Source organism: Bombus vancouverensis, chromosome 6 (genome assembly GCF_051014615.1).
Source record: "Bombus vancouverensis nearcticus chromosome 6, iyBomVanc1_principal, whole genome shotgun sequence".
NCBI classification, from domain to species: domain Eukaryota; kingdom Metazoa; phylum Arthropoda; class Insecta; order Hymenoptera; family Apidae; genus Bombus; species Bombus vancouverensis.
The window spans coordinates 17,233,638-17,259,291 of record NC_134916.1 but is presented as its reverse complement, the minus strand read 5'-3'; the positions used below and the strand labels follow the sequence as shown (position 1 = coordinate 17,259,291).

The 25,654-nt window shown below is 40.5% G+C and overlaps 1 protein-coding gene across 2 annotated transcripts; it reads right to left on the bottom strand.

Moving 5' to 3' along the window:
- Window positions 1-571: 571 nt before the first annotated feature.
- Window positions 572-25,544, bottom strand: LOC117159787 (lachesin). Of its 2 annotated transcripts, none has more exons than XM_033339934.2 (9): window positions 25,382-25,544; window positions 10,818-10,908; window positions 9,637-9,758; window positions 6,386-6,571; window positions 5,537-5,729; window positions 3,711-3,839; window positions 3,506-3,625; window positions 2,663-2,833; window positions 572-1,817 (listed from the first exon to the last, which is right to left on the bottom strand). In XM_033339934.2, the coding sequence occupies exons 2-9, from the start codon at window positions 10,894-10,896 to the stop codon at window positions 1,444-1,446; spliced, it is 1,374 nt and encodes a 457-aa protein (XP_033195825.1). In that variant the 5' UTR covers window positions 10,897-10,908; window positions 25,382-25,544; the 3' UTR covers window positions 572-1,443. The 2 variants fall into 2 exon arrangements, with proteins under 2 accessions (XP_033195825.1, XP_076475387.1); XM_076619272.1 differs by lacking the exon at window positions 25,382-25,544 and adding an exon at window positions 15,408-16,001.
- Between the last annotated feature and the right edge of the window lie 110 nt (window positions 25,545-25,654).

Here is a 25,654-nt window from a genome sequence, read left to right as displayed (position 1 = left end):
TCGATAATTAAAAAAATTCGAGTGTAGCTTCTTTGCGTCTGCGGATAAAATATCTCACGATGCAATGTCGTTCGTTCGATGAGAAATCTCGGTTTTTCAATATTCGTATAAAAGAAAAATTAAAAAATTTCGTATCTAAAAATGTGGCACATTTTTTACGTAGTATTACTTTAGGAATATTCCTTGCATTTACCGGCAACATGCCTTGCAAATTGATTTTTAGTTAAATCTCACGTCACTAAATAATAAATATTAATGGTAAGATACGCGAGATATTAAGTTATATATTAGTTTACTGGTTCGATAATATTCCTAAGACAACCGTGTCCTATTTCTTTCAAGGTACAACATGTAGAGACACGATTTTCGAATCAATTTTCATTACGGATATAGAGCGATCCAAGTTGTCACGAAACAGCAAAAACATCGCGTTCTTGCGAAACAATAAATTCGTACATTTGCAAAGAACGTATTGATTCTTACTTTGATGGAAAAAGTTTTCCTTTTAAGACAAGTTGTATTGTTTGAAAGGATCGCTGATATTCACTAGAAGGGATAGCGAAAAAAGCCATTGGTAAAAACAACGTTTATTGTCGTACATACATACACAGATACACAACTCAGACGTTAACATCGATAAACAATACATTCATTTGTTACTAATGAGAACGTTCATGAACCGATGATCGGGCGTGCAAAAGTAGATCTGGTTCCGTTCGTTCGATCACATTCATGCCTGAGCAACCGATTTTTCGAAATAAAATTTGTGGAAAGCGGCGAATAACGGTTCCCCCAACATGCACACGCACAAAATATGTATAAACAATTAACGTCTACGTTCGCGTTCGAACGTATATTCGAAAATAACTGTACATCATATCTGTGTTCGGCAGTGTGACACGAGAGATTGGTCTAAAAATGAACATCCATCGATTCGGTGAATTCACATACACGCTTTCTACACGTGTATCTGGCAACGACAACAGTCCGCGAGCGTTTTATCGGTGATGGATGATTGTTCTACCGATTTACCGTATACAACTACAGTTATTGTCATAAAAAACCGTTCGTTATTTTTTTCACCACAAAACGATGTATATCGATGCGTTTGACATAATCACACATGTGTGAACGATAACATCTATAGTCCTAAAGGTTGTGCGTGTACTTTTCTACACGATAGAAGCGTAGCTGACCATTTCCCGCGTTGGAGATAAAAAAGAATATAAAAACATTGTCTATGAATCGAAAGTATAAATATTTAACGCAAAACATAACGAACGTTAGTTAGGATAAAATGGACTCTTGTTTTCAAAGATATTTTTGCTTCCTGCCTTTCCCTCATTTTTTTTTCTTTTAGCTCCTTTTCTTTAATCCCTGTTCTCGTTTAATCCCTGTGAAAGGTGATTTGTACTCTTCCGTACATACGAAACAGCCGATTGTTTACGAGTTACAGATCACTATCACTAGGAAAGCGAACATTAATCCTACGCAGTTTAATCGCGAGTGTTGTCGCAGCGATGTGACGCTATTCTGAACGCTCAGTTGAGTCGGTGTAGAATGCGCTGGCGCAGGTGCAGGTGCCGGATATGATGAAACTTTCGATTTTTTCATTGTGACATCCGTCAACGTGTTCGAACTGTTTCTCCTTAACATCGGCTTTGTGTGACCCATGTTTCCATTTTTCGACAATGAACCACCTTCCCGTCCGAATCCATGGTTCCCTGTTCTGTCCATTTGCTTCTTCGAGCCGTACTTGTCTAAGAAGTCCGTGTTGTGGCGAATAGGTATCGACGTGGTTCGCGTCAAATGCAACTCTGTAACCATTTTATTTTCATATCATTTGTCAACGATGTAGAGAATTCGATTTACGAAACGGTATATTTATTTCTTGAAAGAGCAAGAAAATATAAAGCGAAAAGAAAATATAATAATTTAGGTATCGCGTCCGCACATCTCGATCAAACATGTGTTGTACGTGTCCGATTGAACGAGCTACCGAAAAAAAGAAAGAAAAAGAAACAACGCGTTTACATCGATCTTCTAACGGGAGGAATTAAATTTTCGATCACATTCCTATGATATAAACGAAGAATACTTTGAAGAATATACGGTTATGATCTTTTAAAATCTTTAAGCTTCTGCAAGCTTTTGCCTTTACAACTCCCTCGGTCTAGCACATGGAGGCGAACCGATATCGGTTTATATATGAGGAACATATATCAACGAATATAATTGCTTTCCGTGGGTACGTGTCAGAGAAAGCCGCGGTAAAGTTTTTCAAGCGTGAACGGCGCAAAGCTAACTATATATATTTCTTCTTCTTAATAAGTTAAATAAATAGTGTTATTTTTTTAATGCTAGATGTAGCTATCAATGTATCGTTCGATTCTATTAAACATGTTTTTCTTATACCTCCGAAACAATCGTGGAAAAGATCTTTCTCTGGTGAAAATAATTTGCTATTATTTTAAGCGATGAAGAATCCTCTAGCGTTAAATACGTGTCCATGTAGAATTAATACAAAATTTCCAAAAAGATTGGTCGAACTACTGTATTTTCATCAAAATATTTCACATTTATGAAGTGCGTAGACTTTGATAATATTTGATAACTGACTGTATGTATGAAGCGATAAAGTAATCGAATGTGGAAAGATTACCTTGTAGTCGTATCGTCCCTTCGGCCTTGCCAAGCAAATTTTCCGCCGAGCAGCTGTAACTACCGAAGTCGTCCCTATTCAGTCTTCTGATGGTCAAGTTCAACTGATACGCATAATCGTTCAACGGAATCTCCGTTAGATCATGTTTCTCATCCGACAGTAATTTCATACCTATAACAATCGTCCGTCGTAAGATTGGTTTAATATTATCCATTCAAACACAAAACGGCAACGATCCCATTCGGATCAATATCTTTAGTGCTTATATTATCAGTCTAATGTCTGATGGATATAAGAGCAATATCTTTCCTTATAGTAGCTATCGTTTGAACAATTTTTTTGCGTTTATTATCAAATAATTTTTTCTTAAATGACTACAAAATTATTAAACAAGGAAAAAAGAGGTAAAAACAGGGAAAAAGAAGAGAAAAAGGAGAAGAGAACTTGAAGTACATACTAATTTTCACTCCTGATTTTCAAACTTCAAACACGAATAACTTAAAGCTTGCCTAACTAAAACTTCTGAATCCTGGCTCTCTAGTACCCGACTGTAATTCTGGTTTATCTCGAATCGATCGAATCTGAGCTATTTGAATTTGCTGAGAATGATGGTCAGCGTAACGTATCTGAAAAAGCCAGTATATTATGTATATATATATTTGTCTGAATGGAACCATGCTGTTACTGCTCCGAGTCTGAATAGATAATACGAACCAACCTATATAACCATTAACATCGGTTGGAGGATAGACGATAGAATTCACATAACAAGACGCGGGATAATGGTCACACTGAGAACGATATTGAGAAATAACACGTGAGATTCAATATTATAATGCTCACCATTCTCCCTGTACCATGTATTCAGAGCTTTCGGCCAGGACTCGACGTAGCAATGAAGAACGACGTCGCTGTTAACAGGTGCCGCTACTAATTGGTTCGAGACTTTAATCAGCGGTTTAACTGCATCGGAGAAAACTATAATTAATCACTGGAAGTTTCTTCGTCGAGGTGCCCGCCAATTTAACGGACCCGCCGCTTCACTTACATCGTACGTTCACGTAATATCGTTTGCTGACCGTTGGCGGCACGCCGTTCGAGGCGATGCAAAGGTAAGAGCCCATCTCCTGCCGCAGAATGCCCGTCAGATGAAGTTGCTCCCCTTCGTACGACTTTACTGCGTCAAGCATTATCAACGGGTCATATGAAACGTCGGGTCAGACTCTCTAGGCACATATATGTTATATCGATATTCCTATTCTATTTTACTGCCGTCGTTTAGACGGTAATTTTACCCTATTCCGACGATTGTAAAGTCTCCTTCAGGAATCCTATTGATATTTCTATTCTAAATCCTTAGAAGTCTGGAAGGATATTTGAAAGATATTGTACTTCACATGTAATTTTCATGTTTCTACTTTATGTCGAAATGGATTGGATGCAATTTTCTCAACATTATTCGACTGTTTACGGCAATTCATATTCTTGTGAATACGATTAAAAAAATAGGATTTAAGAAATTCGTTTTATTTCTTTAATATTATAAAAAAACTATATTATGGATATTTTGTGCTTTTCTACGTATTATGTGTATTTTTGCATCGTCAAATTTTTTTATGTTATATTTAAATGTCTATTTATAACGTTAGCTATGATAAACAAATCGAAATATAAATAAAATTCTTTACATGTTCCTACAAGCATAACGTCTTTCTATGATACGTATACAGCATAAGGATGAATATTACCCTCGTTATGAAGTTAATTCCATTCTTTCTCAATAACTTTAAAGTATTTCGTTCGTAGACTATTATATTTTGTCCTTTTGAAAATTTCCCAACAGGTCATATTGCGTACCTGTTGTATACGAATCGTATCCCGTTTGAATATTCCATATAACATTTTTATAGCGGTTTCCGGGGAACGTAACGTATGGGGAACGACGGTGGATCCGAATTGAGCTCATTAAGGAAGCCGAAACAACCAGAATACTCCCCTATGATGCGTTTTACGGAAAGATCGTCGAAACGCCGGCACGATATAGATTCTGAGTGGTAGACACTTTTGCGGCGCAATGTACACAGCGAATATTGCAATCGGGTATGCGAATCGATGGGGTCGGCGAAGAGGAAATATATGTAAAGTCAACATCCATCACTCACTGTTAGAAAGGCTAATCGGCTGGTTGATTTTCTGCGGAACGCGATGGACCAGACAGGATCGCGCTTTCACGTTGATACGTTCAACGAATATCTGGTTGCGTGGAACGGAACTGCATTGAAATACTCGAGGCACATTACACTTATGTACTTATTCATGTATGCATCTTTTTTATAAGCACCAGGAACAAGATTTAATTCATGCAAATCAGACGTCCTTAACTGCTTAATGATAAAAATACATATTGATTCTCTTTAAAACGATCATGACTCCGTTATTGTTGAAAAGTTTGCCGTGTTTCCTAATATTTATGATTTATGAAAGAAATAACAAATAGTATTGTTCACTATTTTTTTGCTTTTAACAGATTTATTAAAAGCTTCTTTTATTCTACTGTCAGTTTTGCAAACGGTAAAGTTTAAGTAAATTTCCGGCATTATGGAACATTTCAATTCGAAATTATTTTAATACAGCGTAAGAATTTCTGTAACCGCAGCTAGAATAATAGAAATATTCAAAAGTGTATATCTATAATATCAAATATTCATCCGTTTCCAACGAAAAATCCAAGTTTTTAATAATCTACGCGATTAAAGATAAAAATCATCGGTGATGTCGGACCTAAAGCTTGCTTGAATCACTGATTGATCAAGATCAGTGAAATTGGTAGTATCGTCGGTATAAACTGTCAGAAATAATTCTGGAAAATGTTACCTCGTTGAACACCATGCTCCGTTCGAAGAGTAATATTTCGTCCATCTTCTCGTCGCCAAGTGACCACAGGTTTCGGTGTTCCTGTAGCGCGACACCGTAGTCGCAGATCACTGTTCTCTTTCGCCGTTAGGAGATCGGCCGAATCGTCCAAATCCATGATATCGGGCGGTATCACTACCTTCATGTGACCAATCTACGCAAAGATCGTTACGGACTATCGTATACCACCATTTGTCTGTATGCGGAGAAGTCTAGTCTGACCATACTGTGCCAACCTACTCTTTCCCGTTTCTCCCTCGAAACATTTAAATCAAGCTTAACTCGCGGATTCAAACCTCAACAAATACGGCTGTTCCAACATTGAGACTTCCCTTTAATCTAGGTTTATCATCGGAAAAAATATATATACGATATATACCAGTTGACCAATCGTAACGATAACACTGAAAAACACAATGAAACGAATCGTCTCATATTTTATATCTGCTTCGTTTTATTTCGCGTGTTTTCGTTCGCCCTTTCGCGACGAAATTTTATATTCAATTTTATCGATTTTATCAACGGCTATCCCTTCGATAGTAATATTTTCGACGTGTCAACCGCGTTAGCTGGAATCGACGGTAATGCAACAAACGTTATCTATTAACTCGTCTCCCTTCGTCCGTATTGTATCGTATATACGATATCGAGACGATTTAATAAAAGCAACATACAAAAATAATAATCGTTTTTAACATATCACGTATATAGATACATGTATCTACTTTTAGGTAGAACCAAAATATGGAAGCAAGTACGCTGGTTTAATAATAATCAGATGAACGTACGAAGATGAACGTACGTACTAACCTGACTCCTCATAGGATCCGTATTAACTTGACACATGTACGTGCCAGAGTCGTTCGGTTGGACGTTGGTCACGTGCAGTTTCCACGTGTTATGTCCATTGTGAGTGACAGACAACCGTGGGTTTTGAGCGACCATGTGCGTATGAATGGCCAGGATAGCTTTCGAGTCGGACTTCATCCAAGCGACCTGCATAATACAATCACGGAGCATGAATGTTCTCGCAGTTTCAGCAACCGATTATAAACCGCAACTCGCTGCCCGCATTACTTACACTGCTCACCCCCTTATAATACCATCGTTTTAGAATTAGTTTGTTATGAATGATGTATCTTGTTCTGCCTAGTCAGTAACATAGCGAATATAACATAGTGCATATGTATATATATATGTATATGTACATTCTCGCTTGTAATACATTCTCCGGTTCAATAAGGTTCACGTGGGCGAACCCTGCAATAAGAATAATGCGTTCCTCGCTCGAATGTACCAAGACTGATTACTAGAGTTGTAAATGCTGCCGCTTTACTGTCTATTGAACGTTCCTAGGTATTACCTTGGTTACTTTCTTGATTAGGCAGTTAAACCTGCCCGGTTAGAGCGGCCAAGGCATTCTTCGTTTCAAGGTATTCTTCTTATTACGCTCTTTTCTTTGCCTTTCTTTCGGACCTTGCACTCGTTTACGAGGTATGAATAATAAATTTCGAAAGAAACGTTCCTCGTTGGACGAGTGTTCCAGTGGGTCGAAGGCAGGAAATAAGGAATACGAATGGATAGAATTCTGTTTAACATACCTTTTTTTCTGTTGCTGTTGTCCCTGTTATGGTCACACGTGAACGAAAAAATAAACATGAAAAAAAGGGGGAAATTACGGTAGGAAAAAAATGCAGATAATTTACCTTTCGCAAGCTGTTACGTTAAGATAAAAGAATATTATTTACACGCACGCGAATTATATATTTCAAGCGATATATGAGAACAAGTTTCTCCCTGCGCGAACGTAAAATGTTCTCTCCGATTTCCTTCTGCATTCATGAATTCCGACATAAATGCGCCCGTTAAGACTCGGAACGTAAATATTATACCGCAATAAGAAAGGAACTGGAGAAAAAAGAGTCGTATTACGGCGTAATTCAACTCTTATTTTCCATTTGTTGCTCCCTGGAAACGAACAATGTCGAAATTAAAGGAACGTATTCTGCGGTTGTCTCGTGAAGGAAAAAAGGAAAATGAAACGATGGGGTAACGTTAGACGAATTTCGCCAACTAAACGAGCATCAATCGCGATCTGCTCGTTGTATGAGTTTGAAATTTCGTTTGTACGTTCACCATCTCCTTCCACTCCCCAATGAAGCGTAATTATTTACTAGAGTATCCTGACGCGAGTGAATGAACACTGTTATTGGATTCCAGGATTCAAATTCCGATCGGTGATCGTACTTCCCCGTTTGGTCCCGTTTGTACGAACATACGTCCTGCGTGCTCGATCTGTCGTATTTCAAACGACGGTTCTATTGAACGGGTGAAAGGGATTTTAAATCGGTAGAACAAAAGCGGCGTTTTGATCGAGCGGCAATGGAATTTAAGGTGTGCATAAATAACGCTGATGGACCGTTCTGCCCGACAGAATAATTCTACGTGTTGGCGGGAAAAAATTTTTTTTCTCTCTACGCAAACAATAAGCGATCGAATGGTGGCTTTACGCGTATGGCATCTGTTATATCTCACGCGTTTAGAATGACATTGAATCGTCCAATACATACATCTCGCGTTTTCGATGGTACTCTAAAACGTATGCCGATCGATGCTCCGATCGTTTAGAGTAATTACTTTTGACGCATCGTTTCTCCGCTGAATTTGAACGAATCTTCATCTCGATACGTTTGTGACGCGCCGTTAAATATTATGGTATACGCAGAATCTGTGAAATAGAAGCTTTCGTAATCAAAATTACCCTTACCGATTTTTATGCTTTTTTCAGCAGAGTAAAAGGTATACCGTAGCATGTTTATTTTTTGTTTCATGAATTTCCATTTTATTTTAACAAAATATTCATCGTGTTACGTATAACCATCGTGACTGTTCTCTGTAATGTTTTACCGAAAAAATGGTATCTAGTCAATTTATGAAGTTGGAAATTAAGTTGAAATAAAAGTGTTATTAACAAGAACGGAAGAAATAGATCCGCTCGTTTGGTGAGAAACGGTTCAAATAAAAAAAAAAAAGTTATTCCTGTAAAACCGGTCAATTTTCATTCCGCAATAAATCAGAGTACAGATCGTTTTCAACGATATCGGTTTCATCATGTTGCGAGTCTGACTACTAGAATTTATCTAAAAAATCAACAAAATTCGCCAAGGGTTGTTTTCGTTATGGCCTCTTCAAACATGTTTTTTCCCATTTTTGATATTCGACACGATAAATTGTTTTGCATCGCGATATTTCGCTTTCCCTACGAAAAATCTCATATAGAGTTATTGCACTTTTAAAACAGAGGCAAATGCAGCGAAGGGAAGAGAAAGGGAAAGGATACGGTGCTCTTGGACTGGTAGAAATCAGACCCATTCACGTTGTACGGTATATTAGCGACTCTGATTTATGTCTCTTCTTTCGAGCTTCCTTTCTTTTCTCCCGGTACTCGCCTGCTCGCTGTAACATTCGAATTCCCTATGCTTCCACTTCTTCCACTTCTTTTTCTTCTTCTTCTTTCTCTGCTTCTCCTTTTTCTTTTCCTCCACTCTCTTGTGTCCTTTTCCATCCCTCGAATCCGGCAGGACGAAATCCTCTGAACACCCGCCAAGAGCGTTTCATCTCGCGATAGAAGCGATTGTCGATTCGAGCGCGCAATCAAACTTGGACTTCTTCTCGAAAGTGAATTACTCGGCAGGTCTGTCCCGCGTGGGGCTCCGGACAGAAGTCTGGATGTGGACTGACGAAAGTGCAAACCTACGTGCTTTACCATAATCGACATCATACGTGTCCATTTCAACTGTATTTCGCCACTTACATATGCCCTGTTGATTTCTTTTACGTACAAACACGTATAAAGTGGAAATATCAGAGAACGTTTGTAAATATTATACTCTGTTAAGCAGCTTGGTTACGCAACCATAGCTACATTGTTCGATTCGACACGATCGCGTTTCGAGTCGTGGCCAAACATTTACGGAAATACGATTTAAGTCATTACTTACGATTTCGAAGCGTTGCTCCTAATCGACTTACTAATTACACCGACACGTGAATGCAATTACCTTGTAAGATTGAAGATGATTAACGACGCAGGTGAAGGAGACGTCACGACCTTGAATGACCGTATGGTTCTCCAGAAGTGCTAGAAATTCTGGCTGGATCTCGGACTTTGGCATCGCTTGACCTAGGCCAAGGGGAATTATACCGGGTATAATTAACGATCGTGGGATTAATGATCCAGCAACGTTACATCTAATTAATTTTAAGCGTTACGCTCCTCGAACGAAAACAATGTGCTTTAACGGGAGAATGGATCGTAGCGTTCGGATGACAGTCACGAATTCTACAATTTCATTGGACGTTTGCCTTTCTCCATATATTCCGCCGGGCTCGATATTGATTTCTTTAATCTTTTACATCTCTCTTAACACGACCAGCTTAATCTAGCTCGTCATGCATATCGCTCCTCTATAGATTCATAGCGAGTGTACGAGGCAAAGTTATGGGGCAATAATTCTTTTTCCACTGAGCTATTCAGATTTAGTTTCTCTTCTTCGTTCAACGAGCTTTTTGTCCGTAGAGGTACGCGTGTGACGCGTGTCGTCTGAACGTCGCATCGGCGAGAAATGGAAGAAACGAAAGAAAAAAAGACAAGGAAGACCAGGGTGTCGCGTAGAGAAATGTTTATTAACTATATCAGAGTAAATTATATCAGAGCGTCGCAGCCTCTGACACCTTATTAAATAATAAACGTTCCCTGCGGTGAGACGCGCGGGAAAGATGAATTCGAAGAGAGCGTTATGCCTTTGTCACGCGTTACCGGACGATGAAACGAGAAATTAGATATTAAACGAATATTTCGGGAGAAACTAGAGGACGGAGTAACGTTTAGCCGAGCTTCGCTCTTGTAATTTCTGCTTCGCGTTCACCTTGCGAACGGGAATGCTTTTACGGAAGCTCTGCAGACTTCCGATAGTGCTTTTAGGAGCATTTTATTTGATTCTTACCGAAAAGTGGAGCAAAGAAACACGGAGAGAAGGAAAAGTAGCTACGGCACGATGCTATTACGATACAAGAGATTCGTTCGTATCATTTTGTACGGATTAAAAAACTTGTAACTTTTGCGCCCCGTGTTCCGACCAATTCAAACTTGTTCTTCTACGCCTCTTCTCGCCGCTACGATTGGATGAAGAGTGCTACTTCTGATTCTAAGGAGAGCGAGAATATCTCATTTGATTCTTACCGAAACTCGAATACAGGAAGGCAGCAAGGAAGAAGCAGAGAACAATGTCCCGCGATGCCATACCATAGAGCAATGCCATACGCCATACGTACTGCAACAAAAATGATTTATTCGTTTTTTGGACGAAAGGCAATCTTTCAGAATTAGTATATTTATCTCGCGAACGTGAAAATCTTCGTCCATCCTGTTTTTAGTGATATAAAAAAGGTACAAGAACGTCAAAAAGTTTTAATGAACCTATTAACCGAGAAAGGGGGAGCGAATTAACTCGTTATTCAAATCCCAGTCTCTTGAAAATATGACGAGTTCTCTATTTATAAATATCCTATTGTTTAATACGTTTTAACGCTATCGTTTAATACTTGTCATTTTTGTTGAAGATAAATTAGATCATATTTACATTTGCGAAGATTAAAATTAAACTAATTGCAATTAACTTGTTTTGATCGATTTTTAATTATAGAAATTTTTGGTTAAGAAATGATCCGATTGAAATATCAACCATCGATCTGTTCATAAACAATTATAATGGAATTTGATGTGAATTTAATTTAGGTTACCTAATTTTACATGATTTTTAGACCACAGTAGATTCTATTAACCGAACATAATATTTCTCAGTAACGGATGCTCCTTTCCATTTCAAATATACACATATTTGATTGTATCAGTGTTCAGGTATTCTTTCCTTTTAGCGTTTAATGAGCGTTAAATAAGGAGCGTTAATGAGCGAAATAAAATACGACATAATTAAAAAACTTTAAGATGGTACAAATGCAACAGAATTAGCAAAAATACATGGTATTGGGAAAGCCAAAATCGCAAGGATTATAAAACAAAACATGATATTGAGAATCATCCAAAGCTCGTACATTCCTCTGACGTTGACAACGGCAGGACAACCTTAAATTTACCGATGTGACGAAATAGTTTCGTTGAAATAAGGACAATAATGACGACGATTTTACACAAGTGGAAACGGTATTTCTCAAGCCGAAGCATCCGCGATATTCGAAAAAGCGTTCGGATGATTCGAAGTACAAGAAAATTATGGCTCTATAGGTTTACTTACGTTGAAATGATTATGTGACTCAGTAGCCAAAGAAGATATGGAATGCATCAGTATTTAAAGAAACTATCGATTAATATTACTGTATTCGAATAAATGTAATTTCATATGAGAAAAGTGATTTTATTCTGTGATTCGAAAATTCCATTATACGAACAGTTTTGTTTCCCTATTAGCTCGGACAAGAGCTCTGCTGTATTTAAATGCAGTTTGTATTCGTCATTAATGGCATTTATCTAAATAAATATAAATAATAATAAATATAAAACATAAATATAAATAGAGACATAGTACTTCAGAATCACGCCCGATCTAACTGCATCAATCGATTCGGTTAACAAACACAATAGCTTATTACGAGAATCTATCGAATTCTCTGACTCGGCCATAGTCTACCGCGATTACCATAACTTCCTGGTCCCTCGTGAGAGAGCATACAGAAACATACAATATACCAATATACGGCAATCGGTGGAAAAAGAGCCAGTGAAGGAAAGACGCATAATGCTTTGGTCGGTAAGGCGAAGTGAAGAATTTCGCATGGCCGTTCATGGGCGCGGGTTTGACGGGGTGGCACGGGGTCAAGCTGAATCGCGTGAATATTAACTCGACAGTTGGTCGCCACATAAACGCCAACCGTTGATATATCCCATCCTCACCCTCCTGCAGCCAGCACCGCAATAATACTCGAATAGTGGGTGACTGCCGCCTCTGCTCTTCCCTTTTCAGCCGCTACCCTTCGCCGAGTATCCTCCGCGACCCCACTACGAGCCGAGGCGAAGCGAGGCCCGCGCGAAATACGCACACTCGCGCGACTAGAGGCCGGTCAAATGAAAATTTCGCTCGTGCCGAAGCCTGGCCTTTATGACTTCGGGCCACGTTCTCTTTGCATCGCCGAAAATTACGCCGCGACTGCGGTATTTAACTTAAATAACCATCCCCCTATCCCCTCTTTTAACCGACAATTTCAAGAGACAAAGACAGATAAAGGGTGATTTTGGGAGGGATAGAGACCCCCGGGAAAGCACGATACGCGTTTAATATCTTTCAAGGTTCGATGACCGGTCCAGTTGTCCGGAAAGAAAGGCTACTGGGCTACATATCCGGAAGTTATATAGAGGGGATAAAAAGCTCGTTAAGTGGCTAGCATTATGGATAGATATAGGTACCTACGTGAATGTATAATTGATCGTTTATAGAGCGAGTGTTATTAACACCCCCAAGATGGATATTATCGCAGACTTTAACACGCCTGGTACCGCGCCGTTTTCGCGAATCTTTTAGTTCAAGCTTTATCTACCAATGATAGCGCACGTTGGTTTTTATTATATATGGATAGGTGAGGAATTTTATTATTAACTTTAAAATTCGGTTTGTTATTTATGGAATTACGCGTTTCGCGTTTACTAGAGTAAGATACCTATCCTCGCGAAAAATCGCACGCATCGAGAGTGTTAATATTGTCTGAAACGTTAAAAGGAATTTTTTCATGCATATCGGAAACACAGGACAGATGGGGTCAAGGAATCAAGGTACGTCAATGTCAAATGCAGCGGCACGCGTATATTTGACGAAATCATGGAGAGAAGCAAACGAATGTGCGCGAGCTAGAAAGTACGAAGTTAGACCTCTAAAAATTCGCCCGCGCTTTTCCTCGTACGTAACTCGGACCGACGAAAATTACGGCAGCGCCGACGCTGTGAACCACGACGGCCGACATGCATACATATTCCCGTTAAACAGTCCTGCGAAAGTGCATCGCGTTTCACTGGACTGCTGCTTTTTAGGCGGATATACGAGGCAGTCGAGTGGTGGCCATCAGCCGGCGACCGCTTTTTGTTGCCTCTTTTTCGTTGTTTTTACAATATTTACATGGGGACAACATCGTAACCATGACAGGAGAAAAAAGCTTTTAGCGATTACATTGTCGCGTGTTGATTCCGAGAAGGCGAATCGTTGCGAAGAAGGATGGTTCTGTACTGAGGTACTAAGCGCAATTAGCGATCGTCTCGCGGCTTCCAATGGAAAAAAGCGAAAGACGAGAAGAATTTCAGAGCTGCAAAACTGAGCAATTAATCGAACTGAAAGTTACGATTGTCTATCGGTTAATAAATACGAATGTAATCGTAGCGTAGTCTGGGTAAACTTAAAACTTTTACGCTCGTGTAAATATTATTCTGTTTCTCTTTTTAATTAGTTTGCACGAATCTTTTCATCGTTGCTTTTATGCGAACGCGTACAACATTGTACAAACCGACTCGATTTTTATTGTAATCAAACTGAACAATTGTTTCGATTATTCGATAGAGAATTTCCGAGCATCTCGCGAGCTGGTATCGCAGTCGAGAATATGGAATCTAGGTGTTTTGAACGTTGCTATTTATCTGGAACGTGAATATAATTAAATGCAAAACAGTATCACGCGATCTTTTGAATGTCCGTCATTAGCTGTACCATAGCAAATTAAACATCGAAACACCAATTTCCGCGCAGAGCATACATTTGCACATCTATCCAAAGTGTATGCACAGAGTATTATAAACGCGCGCACGAGAATTGCATGCTGTATTACCGAGAGAATGAATAACAGGCAACGAGTGCCTCTCTGAGAGGTCCAATAAGCTGTTCTGTTGGTCACTTTTGACTCGAAGGAAACTGGACGTGGTTTGGCTAACCAAAAGCGTCTTTGATTCTCCATATAAAGTCCATCTCTCTCTTCCTCCCTCCCGCCCCTCGGTCTCTCTCTCTCTTCCTCTCGCTCTCTCTTTCTTCGTCTGAATATCACGGAAAATCTTTCCATGCACAATTACTACCGTATATCAACACCTTAATGTATTTTCCAACAGATACGAGCACATCAGAAGAGTTTAATACGCCAAACGATACACGTACGCGCTTCATTGCATTCAAAATATCTCTGGACATAGAGAACGACGTTCGTTCAAAATTCGTTCTGGCCCTTTCATACGTAATACGAAAATTGGGACGAAAGAAGTCTCTAGAAGAGTTCGATTAATTTGGTCTTCGTTAATTTTGAGTGGTATTTAAGCTGGACAACGTCCCTTAGATACGGTAAAAAATATCTCGCGCATGAGAACGACTGGGAGTTCCCTGAACGTAAAGTGCGTCCGGAAAGCTTCGAAGTCTGTTTGGGAGATCTTAAACGTTAGAGTTTAACCGACACCCACAGCAGTACAAGAAGAACGCCACGGTAAGAGAGTACCAAGATGTGTAGGCAAAAAGAAAGTAAGACGAGGGAGAGGGAAGAGAAAGGTAACTTCGGTTCTTCCACACACAGCAGCGGCTACGACTCGTCTTTTCTTTCGTTTCTTTCCGCCTCTTTGTCTAATACCCGTTCCTCTTACTCTTCTACTGGCTTTTCGCTGTTCTTCTCTGTCTTTTTTTTTTCTTTTCTTTCCCTCGCTATCCTGACTTCTGAAGCGCGAAAGGAAATAAGAGTCGCTCCATGGCATCGTCTATCCGTTCATTTTACCAGGTTTGCTGTCGGAGCTATTACTTACGAGTTTCCACTTTCTTCCCGTTTTCTCCTCTTTCCCTTATCCCTGGCCTCTTTCTCTCGTTCGTTCAGGTATCGTTCTACCGTACAGTTAAAAACCGTACACAGTTTTCGAGCACTCTCATCGAATTCCGTCGGCCGAAGCTCCTTAGGTTCGTCGAGCGCCGGTTCCTTTGCATTCAGCTAATCTTCTCACCGGATTTACTTCGTCGAGTTTCTCGTTTTTGCCAGCAAGAACAAGCAACCTCCGTCCTAACTAAGTGCCACGAATCTTTCCGCGGTGGAAAACCGGGAGAAAAGAAGAAAAACAAAACAGTGTCTCCTTTTACGGGTTCCTGAAGGATCGATTTTTGCGGTCGCCTTTTACTTGGAGAACAACCGTAGTTGAATTAGCAAGGGTCAAAAGGTCGGGCGAAGTATAGAGAGCCACGGGTATCTGCAAAACCCGTCACAAAGTGTTACAAACTCGTAATTCAATTCGGCTCGCAATTCGAGCAACTCCCGATAGATAATTCCTGCACTTTTGCACGACCGGCAGCGTGCCTCCATTAGGCCAGTTTACATGGTACACTTGCTAGAGCTCCAGCTAAATACCACACTCAGACTATCCTGTGAATCAGGCATTTGGCTAATACGACTTAAGTAGGCATCTCGATCGATTTTAACGCCATCTGGGCATACCCATATATGTAACGCTCGATCGATGTGAAAGCTGTTGTTTAAGGCCAAGCAGGTGCGTTATAACGAAGCATTCGGATGATTATGAAATTTGCATAGAATACGGCGAAGCGGTTGTCACGTGCATAACCGATCCTTCTGATAAAAACGAAAATCGATTATATCCCTCCATCGCAACGAAGTGTACAAAAGATCTTAACGATTTGCCTTCTTTAAGTCGACCTATAATCCCTAATTGGGGAAATTTTTATTCCTTAAAAAGCCCCCGTACCCGGAATACGAGCAACAAAAGTTCTCTAGCATATTCATTTTCCCCTCTTCTCCAGTGATCTGGGAAAGTGCAACTGTGTAGTCCTCTCGAACGTGTTCCTTCCCATCTCCTAGGCTCGCCTTTTCGCTTCCTTTCTCCTTCCTTTTATCCCTCCATTTTCCCTACGCTCCCGGCTTTCTCCCTCTTCAACGCTCAGTGCTCGTTAATGTACCGAAAAGGTACAGGGAAATGGCGATTGACTATCGATGAGAGTCCGACCGTTGCCGGAGGATGCAAACAACTTTTCGCAGTTTCGACCGAACTCGATACGTATTTGCATACGCGTTGGTTTAACGTTACTTGGAACCTGATTGTTCGCGATAAAAGGTACACGTGGCATCCTTATATTTAATCTACCGTGGCGGCCGGAGACAGCCGCTTTTGTCTTCGCGTATATTCGCTAGTAATCGTCCATCGAATTCGACTGGATCAGAAACGATCGATATCGCCGCGAAATATGGATTCCAATTTGCATTGGAATTCCGATAGAACGTTTACTAAGCGTTTTAGCAAGCGATCGGTCTATTCGAACGATATGGATACTTGGGATTCTTTTCTCGAAAAAGTCAGCCAGTCTCGACTTTATTATCGATTAGCGCGAGTTCATCCGCGATAAAAGTTCGGTGTCACTTAAGAGAACGTTTGAAATTCCTTGTATACGAGGGCGGAGGGCGGAGGATAACCGTGAAAGTTTCTATAAGCCATTAAACGGCACGGTCAATGGAAATCAGGAAAGTTCGATTCGATGATGTAGAGTCGTTCGACGAAAGCAGCGTCACACGTCCGAAAAGAAGAAAGACCTCGAACGTCCTCGAATCCTATATACCCTTTAATCTGTGCTAACACGAGTCACTACTGCGTAACACATGTGTCCAGAAATAACATTTTTTTTACCTGACTCGGAGGAGGGTGACACACAGCGGTACACCGGGAGAGGCACCCTTCATCGGCGAACTTCGATACTTCAAACTCTCGTCGGATTTCTGGGCAAACGTAATCGTGCTTCGATAGAGGCCGAGAGATCCATCAACTTCCTTTGTTAACGAAACAGGGTGCGATGATGTGAATCGTTAAAATTTTGCACGCGTGCATCGTCTCACGCGAGAAGTAATAATTAGCACTAGCAGGTAGCGTTAAAAAAAAAAAAGGGAACGCGCAGAGTCAGGCCTTCCTAACTTTCGCACAGAGAAAATTCTCGCTTTATTAAATTTTCCTGGCAACCCGTTGATCCGAACGAATACTCAAAAGCAATTTTATCTTCATCCTCGTTACCATGCACGCGTTCGCACGCTCCTGCTAATAGCCAGACCGGTAATATTTCATTTTTGATGAGATATCGCGGGATTGTGGGTACGCGAACGGTGGCATCCGCGTTCCAGAAAACCATTCAATTGCCATCGTTTTCCTTCCGCGGAGGCATCTTTCCTTAATCATTTTCTTCTTCCCGTCTGCGTCCGTCGAAATCGAACGGGAAAGAAAGAAATGAAAAATGATTTCCCCCCGCGTGAAATCGGATCTTCGAATAGGTCTTACGTAGCCTAGGTATATATCGAGGCTTATCGATCGAACGTCTTCGAACTGGCTCCCACGGTATCCACGTAGCACCGCGGATCGTTCAACGAAACGCGGCAGAAGCACACGTAACGTACCACGAAATGGCAAATTGACTATCGATGAGCAGAGACTGCCACCAGAGTAATAGCCGCAGTTAGGTTTGCACGAGAATTCGAGTTTCTCCGCGTGCTGCTTTCTGTGCTGCTGCTGCTGCTGCTGCTGCTGCTGCTGGGTTACCCTCTCCTATCCTATTCTCTGTCTCTTCTCTTCTCCCTCGAGTAGAACGACAGAACTTAAGGATTGTGGTTTAAACTGTCTGTAAAGTTGGCTGCACCTTGACTTCGCCTCCTATGGCTTTCTGAAGCAACGACAGGCCATAGTTCGAGACTCGCGTATGTACGTACCCGCGATACTCGCTCCCCGAGACTTTCACGAACGATTCCACCCGGTTGCATATACCATGCCACTGTCATGGATATCAGCGGAACGTGGCGCGAAAATATTACAGCAGCTCCGGCTAGACGGGGACGAAAATTCACTTATGCACTTCCGTCATGCCGTAAATTGAATCGAGGGAAATGAGGCACACGACCACTGGACGGCAACGATATGGAAGAGTCTCGCCGATGCACTAGACGCGAATCCACCGATCGAAGCCGGTAGAAAAGTAAGTCAAACAAGATTGATAGAATTACGAACGAGCCAGGGATTTAAAGTCGTATATGCCGCCCCTAGGTCTGGCTGCCATGCGTCGCTGCCGATCTCTCCTTCCGGCGGTCCTGACTGTCCGTGGAATTTCGACCAAGAATTTCCAACATCGTGACATTGGACTCCATAACTCGGATGCACGGACTAGCATGGAAAATATCGGATGAATAGAGTTTAAGAATTGATGCTTCAATCTCGCCGAGAGAAGAGAGAACGGCGCTCACTTGATGTAATGACACGTGTTGGTAAACCAGTCGTCGTGTATTTGCGGTTTTCTAACGAGGGTCGTAATATCCATTGTGTCTGTATGTTTATCCTTTCTTGATGAATTCGTGAATAAATAAGCTCTCGGCGGCGAAAATGCGTTTTAAGCACGAAATATTCATACTGTTTGTTATTCATGGTCTAACTGCGTTAACATCGGTTTTTGTTCTATACCGTACACCGTTTTGTTCCGGTACGTTTTGCCTTGGAAAGTCGGAGCCTCGCTTCGTATTTTGTCATGGCGCCAAATGTTAGGTCCGACGAGTTCATTAATCACTCGAGATGAAGATGTCAATACGCAGGACGCGTTTCGTGTCAGTTGAATGCGTTCTTCTCGCTTTCCACGCTGAAATACTTGTACGCGTAGTGCTCTCTGACTGATCCCTGATGTTTATCAAGGAACAGTTTCCAAACTGCTGCGTAGGGGAGCGTCGAACAATGACGATGTGTAAGCACGCGAACCGGTCAAGATGTACCAGAAACATCGTAGAGCTTCTAATCTCACTCGCACTGTGTTTCTCATAGATTCAATTATGACACTGGTTAGATTACTGTGCATGCATAGCGCTGTAAATTCTCCGAGAGTTCGAAGATCCTCCGACTCCCCTACTCTCCGTGGAGCCAAGTTATCTCCATGGGGAGAATCTTGCGGTCATTGTATCAAAGGATCGCTTACGGAAGAAAATGTTTACCCGCATCTTGTATTCTCTGTAGATCGATGGAAAATTATATTTCGATAATCGAGATAGCATACGTCGTAGAAAAATAAATTTAAAATACAACTAACTAGATAATACTGACCAGATCTAAATAACGGAAAGCACAATCGGCACTGTTTGCAGTTAAATGAATTATTTAACGTTCGATATTATTCATTCAGATTGATTCGATCAATTTGTCGACGTATTAAAATGCGCGGAGATAATATTTACTAACTAAGAATTTATCTGACGCTGCACGTTATATCGTACATTATGTAGAAACGTGCTAATTCGACGTGTAGAAATGACTTGACAAAAATTGTATCGGTAGCAGAATTCTTGCGGTTAACGCTGGCTGTTCTTCGTCATCAAATATTTGTTACGCGCGTCATTTCAGTGCCAGAATAATAGCTAAATCAATTCGTTCGTAACAAGTAATTAAGCAACGTTATATTAATATCAGACTGAATTGAGTGAATTATTGAAACATGTGAAATTTGTTCAGTCGCGTCATTGACACGTACGATAGAGAATTCCAATTTCTACGATCGAATTCCAAAGTAGCTTCAGTTTAAAATAAAAACATGCAACAGCATGTATTCCCTGTCGTTTACGACTATCCTTAATTATATGTAAATTTGCTAGAGATTACAGCGATCAGAGATACAAGTCGGCGAATCAGGTCAGCTTCCTGAAGAGTAACGAAACAGGGTTTAGAGTAAATTAGCAGGAAAAAAAGGCACATACGTAAAGAGGCTTAGAAGCGATAAACTTGGCACATAGTGCATCGTAGCACTTTGCAAGACCGCAAAATCCTTGTTTTCCTGCTTGCCATAAGTGGAGCCTAGGGATTTATCTAACATTTGAGCATCAAGTATGCCTCTACTCATGCGCTCTACCGATCCCCCGTGGTAATAAGACTCGATGGATTCGTAACAGGTTGCGGTTAGAGAGAAACTTATAGAAGATACGATGATTTCGGGTATTTTCATGCGGTAACTTTGCAACATTCGGGCATCAATTCGCATAGTGTCGATCGATCGAATTTTCATACATACAATGCGGTAAATTGATTTTAGCGAACATCAACCGTGGAAATAGGCCATTATGAATTCTAATACAATAATATGTCAAGTGGCGACCAAATTATTGGCGAAGCGGCTCCGCGCGAACGTAATGCAGTGCCGAAACAGCCACGAGTCATACTGACAGAATCCACCGATAATTGCTAGGGAAGCGAAATGAGCGAGAGTAAGAGACCCTTTGATGAAAAATTTCTACTAAAAAGATACTAGGCGAATTCGCAGAAACAAAGATTATCTTCCAAAGAAGGACGAGGTGGGCTGATTGTATTTTAATAAGCATTACGCTCGAATTGCTTTCAATCATAAACGTCTGCATCCTAAACAACAACTTAGCACTCGGATTTCGAAAGGATCAGACACGGAACCGAGCCCGAGGGATAAAGGAGCAACGGTGGAAAACGCGAAAGACGAAAACGAAAGAGCGAGAGACGCGAGTTATGCGCTACAAGCGGAACCAACACAGGAAGCTCATTAAGTTGCACCCCGCGGCTGAGCCGTGCACAGAGAGATACACCAGGTGCCCCTTTTACCCCCTTCAGTACGCTCGAAGAATCCCCACCTGTTTCGCCTGGTCTGTTGTTTGCCTGGATGCGCGACGCACGCCTTCTACGCATTCAGTGTCACCTTCGTTAGGCGACATTGAGAAAAAATTATGATAATGACGATCGTGCCCGAGGGAATTTCCGCACTGCGTTTTCTCCGAGATTCGAGTGCTTTCCTCTTCTTCCTCTCTCTGTCCCTCTCTCACTCTTTCTCTCTCTCTCTCTCTCTCTCTCTCTCTCTGTGTGTTTTCCCTCGAATACCGAGCGAGACGACTCTATTCTGGCCTAGCGGCGAAGCCCCGCCAAAGCATTCAACCGTTCTCTCCGGCTAAATAAAAAATTTCGAACAGCCACGATATAAATCCGTATCGCCAGCCACGGATTTCTATCTCTAGATAAATAACCTCTAAATGATTCGATTGGCGGAGCTGAGCGTAAAAAACACAAACGCGTAGAGATTTTTCTTTTTCTCTTTCACTTTCCCAGTTCTTTGTATTTTTATTTTTTCCGCTTTTTTTCGGTACAAGAACATAGTCGCTCGAGTTTTCCGCGCCACATAGGAAGCTTGATATCAAGAAAAATTGTATTTCTCGTTGGTTAGAACCTAATTATACGTGCTTGTCGTTCTTATTCAATCAGACGCGATACGACTCTGTAATGCGAAATTTCACTATTTTCTTCCCCTTTCGTGGGGCGAAATTGAATTCGACTAGTTGCTCTCGCGTCTCAACTTCCGGCCAACTATCGTCACTTTACCCATGGAACCAGCTGCCTCGCTGAACCTCTACTTCCGTTGACTTCAATCTTTTCTTTTTTTATCTTCCCTCCAAGCCCACTCGACGAGCAACGCTTACAACTACGGGCAAGTATACGTGTCTCGAAGATAAATCTGTACGGCTGACTAAGGGTGGCAAGAAGAAGAAGAAGAAGAAGAAGAAGAAGAGGTGTGACTATAATAATTACCGACATCCGTCGATATATTGAATAGCAGTCGATGGTGAAAGGTAATAGGGGCATACCAATAACATCTAACGGAGAACGGTATCATCAGTCAATCTACTGGCACGGCATGTTTATTACGGGCACGAGTTACTGTCGGTGGAACAAATGCCTCTACCGAACGGAAAGCCACTCTAGCCAAACCTGTCCATTATTCCTGTCGTTCACTTTCGTCACTTCCCCCATATAACATCCCTCGTCACGATGCAACGTGTGCCACGATGAAAGGGTGCAGAAACAAGCGCGCCACTGTTGAAATTAGAAGTGGATTGCAATAAGGCAGTTCGATTTTTACGGTGCACAGGGGAAAACCTCGTTGATTAAGCGTGGATTATCGTAGAGATTTGTTCCATTTTCTCTTCTCCTTCTTCTTCTTTTCCTGCTTCTTTTTTCGGTCATTTCCTTTTTCAAAATCCTTTCTTCGCTACAGTTTCGCTTATCCCTGCGATATTCGTTTCCTGAATTTCTTTTATCGAGTACCCGAATCGGAACTTTTGAAGGACTTTATGTTTACACCAATGAACGTGATCGAATCGGAACAAACATCGTAGCGAAGCTCGATGAAACTAAAGCTCCCTTTAATTGGAGAATAACCATGAGCGTAGCCGATTCGAAAATAGGAAACAAAAGTAAAAAAACGGTTTATCTTTTTACAACAGTTTTCAAAGCTTTTCATACGTTTTACGTTCTTCCTGTTTATAACTGTTGGATCTTTTTTCTAATGGTCAGAAATTTTCCGCCCGCTCGTGTAATATCTACTCACCCCTGTGCAAATGCAATATCCCTGTAGTCACATTCTTATTCAATCCCCCTGGACTATGTCTAGTTTTTAATATATCTTCTGGACGTTTTCCTTTGTTCAAAGATACAGCGAACGGTAAAATGTTAATAAAATGAGTTCAGTTTACAGAATGTATAACAACACCGGTTTACATACAAAAGCTATTACTGGATAGAAGACTGGTTAGAAAAAAGGATAAGCATAGACGTTGAACAGAATACGTTAATGGCACCTGTTGTGAGCTGAAGCTCACGTTAAAACATCAACTATTTAAACTACTACCTTTCCATCCACTTTCACCCTTTAAGAAACGAAAAATTAACAATCGATACAAAAAAGCATTAAAGTCGAAATCTATAAGATTCGTTCATAGCATATTTAAAATCTGTTTGCGAATTATCCCTACGTACAACTAATGTAAAACAAAAGAATTACATTCATGGTATTGCATATGTCGATCGAGAAATATCTAGGAATCCTCTATTTTGATTGCAGGGATAGGAATAAGATATCTGTTTCGCGTACACATACGTACGATACGTACGAAGGAAATGAGATTTGCTATGCATAGAAAAATAAACTGAACCTTGTTTCCATTTCCTGTTACAACTATATAAAATCCAATAGGCGTTCAACAGGGTACATAACGGTATTCGAATGGTAGGGATTTATCCGTTTCCATAGAAATATCAAATTCTTCTCAATCCTGTTCCAATCTTCGCAATTAAATGAAGAATGTGGTAAAAAGAGGGAGAACGGATAAAACAGAATACGACACGATCATTGGCACCGTTAATGTCAATTGCTGAATATCATAGATTTTCGAATTCCCTGTACCGCTTATTTCGAAAGTCGTTCCATTGCAACGCTACTTGATGATAGAGAGCGATAAAAAAAAAGGCGGGCAAAGAGAAACAGGATAACGGAAACATCGTAGCAGTTTTATTTAATTCAATCTTGAAAACTTTTAACTAAGGAAGACTTCGTAGACATCGCTTACTGCCACCCTTCCTTTCTATCCTTCTCCACCCTATACCATCATCGTCCCTTCTATTTCCCTATTCTCATTCTATCCCCCTTCCACATTTTCGGCCTCGCACTTCCACTATCATCGCGACATTGCCCGAATTTTGAACATTAGTTTGCGAACCATTTAGCACAACTACTCGGTGCTTGCGAGTGTAGTTCGAATCACGGCACATGCATCGGCGTGCAACTTAAACCGCAATACTTAGTACCGTAGTGCTCGCCGGTACAGTTATTGTACATTATGCTTGGCGAGTCTTCATCACTGTGGCAAAGCGTATAATAGCATTCGCGGGACATGCGCGAAGATAATTGGAAAAAGAATCGAGTACCGTACACATACAGCGAGCACGATAAGAGTAAAAACTGTAAAAGCTATGATGCCCATGGTACTCAACATGCATAATTAGAAGATTGGCTAGTTGAATAAGGCATGATCGATATCCTGTGACAGCTAATTTTATTGGAAAACTTCGCTCAACGAAACTTTCGCGATAATAAATACGTGTTGTATATTTAATAAAATACGCTGTTGTCTTTAAGGGATTTGTAATTATTGAACGGTACAGATACTTGGAAATGAAGATCTTTCTTTTATCTTTAATTAATGATATTCCGTATGATGACACGCGTGTATATGACTTTTGTAATTTTTTAAGAAGGTATAAAAGTGAGCCAGCTTCGAATAAACCACGCAGTTCTTTTGATATAGGAAAAGAGCGCAATTTCACGTTACGCGTAATCCCTTAAAAGCAACTCTTATGTTAGTTAATTACCGTAAATGTAGGAGTTAGTACGTCTTTCTAGAAATATTAATTATCCCTCGCTACCGGTATATTAATTTTACCTAGCGAAAATAATATGTTCTTGAGGTTTCCTGATATTAAATATCATTGTAGAGTTTCAAGAAGTAATCGGGTAATTAATAAGAAGACGTAAATTATTATAAGAAATAAAATTTCAATTCTTCCTCCTTCGCGCTTTTTTCAACCTATTATTTAACGGCGCATTGATTGATTCAAATTCGGTATAAATTATCGAGCCATATTTGGATTTCTATATGCTTCTTCTCACAACATCTAATTTATTAAGGTAGTAGTTATATTATAAAAATAAAATTTTAAAAGTGTGCAATATTATCATGGATGTTGGCTGTTACGATAAAATAACTTTTTCTTAATAAAAATTGCACTTTCTCCTATAACAATTCGTAGTTTATAGTTTGAATAAAAAGTTGTATACTATCCGGCAAAATTGAACTATCAAACTTCTTTTACGTATAAGTAGGAAAAAACGGTTTAAAATTGAAAAGAAAAATCACGTTACTCACCGCGCTTAAACGCGTGACGAAATTTAATATTGGACGTTGTCAGCCAATGACACAATGATCTGAGGGCATAACTGTTGCTCTTCTCGAGATGATGCTCGAATCAAGCGTAGCACAAATGTCAAGATGTGGCGCGTACCGTACTAACGGGCAGACGGTGCACGACTGTGCGCTGAACACCCTCGCAATCTCCCTTTCATGGGCTTTCTCACGGCGCGTCCACTCGTACATCGACTATCGCTACTCCTCTACTCGGTCCTCCTCTACCTCTCATCG

What these genes read in the sequence shown, in the direction of transcription:
- LOC117159787 (XM_033339934.2), bottom strand. Translation starts at nt 10,896, where the DNA reads ATGGCATTGCTCTATGGTATGGCATCGCGGGACATTGTTCTCTGCTTC. An exon ending in CTTCCTGTATTCGAGTTTCG is followed by an intron (nt 9,759 to 10,817) that starts GTAAGAATCAAA and finishes CCCTTGGCCTAG; the next exon opens with GTCAAGCGATGCCAAAGTCC. An exon ending in ATCATCTTCAATCTTACAAG is followed by an intron (nt 6,572 to 9,636) that starts GTAATTGCATTC and finishes TGTATTATGCAG; the next exon opens with GTCGCTTGGATGAAGTCCGA.